The 5,343-nt window shown below is 52.8% G+C and overlaps 1 protein-coding gene across 1 annotated transcript; it reads right to left on the bottom strand.

The window, feature by feature from the left end:
• Positions 1 to 240: 240 nt before the first annotated feature.
• IBSP (integrin binding sialoprotein) lies at positions 241 to 5,140 on the bottom strand. The gene is made up of 7 exons (XM_083860804.1): positions 5,070 to 5,140; positions 3,872 to 3,936; positions 3,742 to 3,792; positions 3,545 to 3,616; positions 3,304 to 3,357; positions 1,288 to 1,389; positions 241 to 992 (listed from the first exon to the last, which is right to left on the bottom strand). Exons 2-7 carry the CDS (start codon positions 3,923 to 3,925, stop codon positions 387 to 389), a joined length of 939 nt encoding a protein of 312 aa, XP_083716930.1. The 5' UTR covers positions 3,926 to 3,936; positions 5,070 to 5,140; the 3' UTR covers positions 241 to 386.
• Positions 5,141 to 5,343: the final 203 nt, after the last annotated feature.

Raw genomic sequence — 5,343 nt, 5'->3', positions numbered from 1 at the left:
TACAGAGGCTTTCCAAGTTAGCCTTGATGTTCCTCCCTTCTTTCATGTGCATCTGAGCTGGAATAACAAGATTTAGCCCTAAGCATCATGGGCACCTGTAACCCCTCAGCCCCTCACCAAGTGCTGTGCTGCCCCACTGACCCCAGAAAATCTGTCAGCAAACTTTTTGTCACCAACGAGCTCAGTTCAGTTGCTTTATTTAATTTCATTTCACTTTGGAAGATAGAAAAAAAACCCAAAACAAAACAAAAAGCCTGGGATGGAACCAGTGCACATCGCAAGCTGCCTGGCATCGCCTCTGGTGTGCGGTGGCTCCAGGGAGCCTTTGGATGCACCTTCCTGAGTGGCTGGGGCAGGCAGGGCAGCACCAGGGCTGTCCTCCCTGCTCACTGGTTGTAGTAGTAATCCTGGCCGTACACATCGTAGCCGTGCCCTTTGTAGTAGCCATACTCATCCTCGTAGGCCCGGTAGGTGTCCCCACGTGCGTACTCGTCCTGTTCCTCGTACCCACCCTCAGTGGTGCCTTCGTCCCCCCGGCTGTGGTCCATGGCTGTCACATCGTACTCCCACAGCTCCCCAGCTGTGGTGGCATCTGTGGTGGCATCTGTGGGTCCCCCATCATCCACAGGGGTCGCCTGGGTCAGACCGTCTTCATTGGTGGTGTTTGCGATGGTGGTGGCTTCAGTTTCTGCCTCCTCTTCCTCCTCCTCCTCTTCCTCTTCCTCTTCTTCTTCTTCCTCCTCCTCTTCCTCCTCTTCCTCAGCTTCACCAGTGCCCTCCTCAGCCACCACAGTGCCATTGCCATGAGGTCCAATACTCTCTGTGGTATTGGTACTTGTGCCATTGACACCATTCTCGTTCTCATCTACTTCTTCTTCCTCCTCTTCTTCCTCTTCCTCCTCATTCTCATCGCTGTCTTCATTTTCAGAGTCTTCCCCCTTGCCAGCAGTCCTCTGCCTGATCCCTTTCAGGATCCCTTGGCAGCCCTTGCCCTGGCAGAGGGAAGACAGCATAGCATTACTCAGATGTCAGGAGGCTGCAGTTCCATGTGGAAAGGGGCAAGTATGGGCACAGCTGAGCATCCCCCCACACCTTGCATGGCAGGACTGTCATTTTGGGGTACCCCTTCCAACCCCAAGTTAATGCCCAGAGCTTGGTCCAGCTATGGGTATTACCCCAGCAGCCCCCCAAACAGAAACAGGGTGCAGGGCATCCCAAGGGCACAAGCAAACATGCAGTGAACAGCCCCCTCCCCATGGGTGCTCCCTCCAGCTCCCCAAACCACACCTGCTGGGGGGATGTGATGTCTTCTCCCAATGCACTCTGGCAGTCCCCAGGGGCTGCTCCAGCAGGGTGTCCAGCTTCCTTGGTGCCAGCATAAAATGGCCCCTGCAGGGATAGGGACAGGACAGGACAGGGCAGGGGGTCAGCAGCTGGAGTGGAGCACAGGCCTCCCAGGAGTGACAAGGGTACAGAGCATCCACACACAGCATTTGGGCATTGCTCTGAGTTCCCTGCTTTCCCACGGGTCCTGTTCCAGGCTGAAATGGAGAAGCTGCAGCAGGGCAGCTGGAGCTGTGCAATTAAGTGGTGGTGGCTGGAGTCGGGTGTTCCCATTCTGGCTCCACGTTTTGCTTTGCAAAGCATCTAAAGGTTTTCTTCTGAAGTTACCTCCCCCAGTTTCCAGTAAACAAAGAAAGCCACAGGCACACTACATGTGGACACACTGCACGTCATGTGTGGATGGCCAGGGAGAGTGTGATGGCTCAAAGCCAAGCGTGAGCCCAGACCCCACCAGTGATCAACCATCAGCAATGCTTGGCCCCAGAGATCAGCAGCAGAGAGGGGCTCTCAGTGGGGTTAAAAAAGGTAAGGAATAGCTCAAATGCAAGCAGAGCCTGGAGCAGAAACTGAGGAACTGGTGGGGCAGTTCACCCAGTGCCCAGCCTGGGAGGAGGAGCCTCTTGCCACCAGCAAACGAGCCCAGCCATGGCAGGGAGACCTGAGGTCAGTGTCATCACTGCCCTGGGCAATCCCTGCTGCTGGCATGCCAAGAGCAAGGACATCCACCCTAGCATTTTGGGCCACCTCAGACCTTGAAATATGGGTGCACCTGATGGCAGAGAAAATCTAGGCTGCTCTCCTCTCCAATAGGAGAGCCATCATATTGCACAGTGCAGCCAGCAGCCAATATAACAGTGCTTTTTACATGCCTATGACTGACCTTGGGGCCTTTCAGCACAATTCCTCTTGCTGACCACCCTGTCAGTGAAGGCAGATCCCTGCATGGGAACAGCCACTGCTCTGGTGCCCTCAACATGAAAAGGGAAGACCTAAAGAGCAGCTATATTCCTGCATACCGCTTAATTTCTTCCTGAGAAATGAAATGCCACCTTTTGCTGCCCATCCCACTACTCAAATTTATCCCTAGAGATTGCAGTGGTAGGGGAGATAAAAAGGTAAAAGGGGGAAATTGCTGGGAGGTGTCAGGGCTGGCACAGAGGTCACTCCATGCTCATGCTATATCCCAAACCCTGCAGGCCTCCAAAGTGGGTTTTAGAACCAGATTTCCTGGTTCTCATTAAATACCTTTTTTAAAAAGAAGAAAAATGAAGACTTGATTAGGCCTGCCACACAGGTTTCTAAGCATACCAGATCCTTATTTCAAAGCACGTGTGTGCCTGAGACCACTGGATAATTAATGAGCATTTCCAGCCCAATGAGACACGAAAAAATCTTTGTAACCCCTTACATTTAATTTTGGACCTGGGTGGCTCTCACAACTACAGAGGTGCCCAAGCTTGTACAGATCCAGCAGGCTGGAGCAGCTTTACCACCTGACTGGTACAAATTTGACTTTCCTAATATAACATCAGTTTGTATCACTCCACAGACACACATGCAGAGTGTAACTGGATTTTCCATAGGGATTTGCTATAGGGGCAACAGACCCCAAAAGAGGAAGGTAACAGGAGTTCCTAACAGCACCTTCTTTCTGGTGTGAACCTCCCTGCTTCTGTTCTTTGGCCTGTCCTGCTCCTTTCTGAGCCACTGATAATGGAAACTCAGAGAATTTGTCTCAGGGTTGTTCAGTGCAATACCCGTCCAGGAAGAAAAAGGAAAGCAAAAGGAAATAATCAACAAAAAAATAATAAGTCCCAGAGTAGAAAATCCAGTTGTATCCAGAGTGCAAGTCTGGGGGCGGTCAGTGACCACAAATGCTGATGAGCAGAGACTACAAAACCAAAGAAAGTTCCCAAATTCCCGTATTTGTTTTGCAGGCTGCTGGTTTGCCATACTCACCCCCCCTTCCTCCTCCTCCGAGCCATCCCCCTCTTCCTCGGATGAGTCACTGCCCTAAGAAGAGGGAAAACCAAGTTGGAGGCGGGTGGGTGGGTTCCCAGCAGTGTCACAAGTACAACGTTCTGTGCCCAGGCCCACAGGCCATGCCAACAAGGCACAGACCGTGCTCCCATCTCATTTGGGCCAAAATCTCTGCATTTGGAGGGAGGCAAAGCAGCAGCAACCCCTCGGAGGCACCCACCTTGTACCGTCGCTGCGGAGGATACACGTAGATGTATCTGTACAGGTAATGCCGGTGCCGGCTCTTGAAAACCTATGGGAGAGGGAGGGGGGGAAATCCCATTAGTCTGGGGCCTTGGGTACAGGAGCCACCAAAATGTGCTCTTCCTCAAGATCAGCCCCACGTGGGACTGGGCATGCGGGTGGGAGAGACCCTACCGCATTCTCCTCTGAGTCATCCACCTTGGGTCTCCGCAGCCAGCTCTTGACCTGGGGGAAAGGGTGGGTTGGTGCCAGCCCCAGACCAGCCCCAGGGAGGCCGGGGTGTCCCCCCTCGCCTGGCACTCACCGAGAAGGCACACGCTATCCCCACCAGGCAGACAAACACCAGGACGCTCCTCATGGCTGCTGTCTCTAGGAACACCAAAACACGAGGGCTCGCTTTTCCGGCTAGAAAGCACCAACACCACTCCAAACCAGCCACATGTCTGCATCCATCCATGTGGGTGAGTGGGGAGAGGAAAGGCTGACCTCCAGCCACTTCTTGGTGGGGTCACCTAACACCTCCGTAGACCCAATTCTTTCTTTTTTTCCTTTTTGTTTTTTGTTTTGTTTTGTTTGGGGTTTGTTTGTTTGTTTGTTTGTTTTGTTTTGTTTTTACAAGATCTGCCTCAACTTCCACAAATACATTTTGTTTTTTTCTAGAAGCCACAAAATACCAGAAAAGCGAGTTTAACCATGTAGTGGACTCAAAGCTTTAATGGAGCAGGATTCCTGCTTCCCCATTGCCTTTGAGGGAGAGGAGAAGGCCAAGCCCACTGGACATGCAACAGGAGCAGCTGGGAGCACTGCCCACTGTGGTCACCCTCCCATAGCTCCACGACCTGCTTGGGCTCTGCCCAGGGAGCAGTGCTCCTGTGAATTACACCACAGAGAATTTAACCTCACTGAGGAAAAACAAACAAGCAAAAAACTAATGGAAATAATTGGCTTCTACAGCCTGCCATTGGCAAAAAGAGCAGTGGCAAGGCACCAATGCGAAGAGCCCCCTAGAGGCATAGCTGGAGGAGGCTTGGCTCGGCAGCAGGTCTGAGCTGCACACCCAAAACACCAAAACACAGCCTGCCCTCCTCCATCAAGGAGCAAGGAGTGCACACAATCCTCACAGCAGCACCCCAGCCTTCCCCCAGGGAGCAATGCTCCCAGCAATCCCCTGAGCTCAGTCAGGCACACTAATCTTTTTCCTACCCTTCCTCTGCCTAAATCCAGTATCAACTGTGCCTGTAGGGAATTGTTATTACATTCATTTGTGCTTGATGTTTCCCTGTTTTTGCTTAACTCAAGTTAGAAAACAAGTGGCCACGAGCTTCTCTGACCTTGCAGCAAGGCTCTGGATGCTCATCCCCTCCACCCAAGTGCTCCATGAAGCCACAGACCTAGGAAAGGACTAAAAGCAGCACTCCATCCTGCCAGCGAGTCCCCCCATCTCCCTGCAAAAAGCAGACATCAATGCACAACCCAAGTGGGAAAAGCATCAGCAAGCTTACCCTGTCCCAGCACCGAGAGCTGCCCACGGAGTCAGCCGGCACAGATTTCCTCCCGCTGCTGCCCTGCTGGGATTTAAAGTCTGGCTTTGCCCCCTCCCAGGCCAGTCACCGCCCTGCCCCGAGTGACGCCAGCCCTGCAGCATGCACCAAAAACCCTCCAAAACTTCAACGCTGGCAGATTTGGTGCACAAACATAGTGCCCCGTGCCGCTGCCAAACCCAGCGAGGTTGGCATTGCGCCGCTTAATTGAGGGTCTGGCCTCAGATGAGCGGCT

The sequence above is a fragment of the Zosterops lateralis genome (genome assembly GCF_965231275.1).
Source record: "Zosterops lateralis genome assembly, chromosome: 5".
NCBI classification, from domain to species: domain Eukaryota; kingdom Metazoa; phylum Chordata; class Aves; order Passeriformes; family Zosteropidae; genus Zosterops; species Zosterops lateralis.
Note: the sequence above shows the minus strand (reverse complement) of the source record. Positions and strands in the feature narration are given on the sequence as shown.

Coding starts and splice junctions, on each gene's coding strand:
- IBSP (XM_083860804.1), bottom strand. CDS start 3,925: ATGAGGAGCGTCCTGGTGTTTGTCTGCCTGGTGGGGATAGCGTGTGCC. Junction 3,793..3,871: donor GGATAGCGTGTGCCTTCTCG/GTGAGTGCCAGG, acceptor CCTTTCCCCCAG/GTCAAGAGCTGGCTGCGGAG. Junction 3,358..3,544: donor CTCCGCAGCGACGGTACAAG/GTGGGTGCCTCC, acceptor CCCTCTTCTTAG/GGCAGTGACTCATCCGAGGA.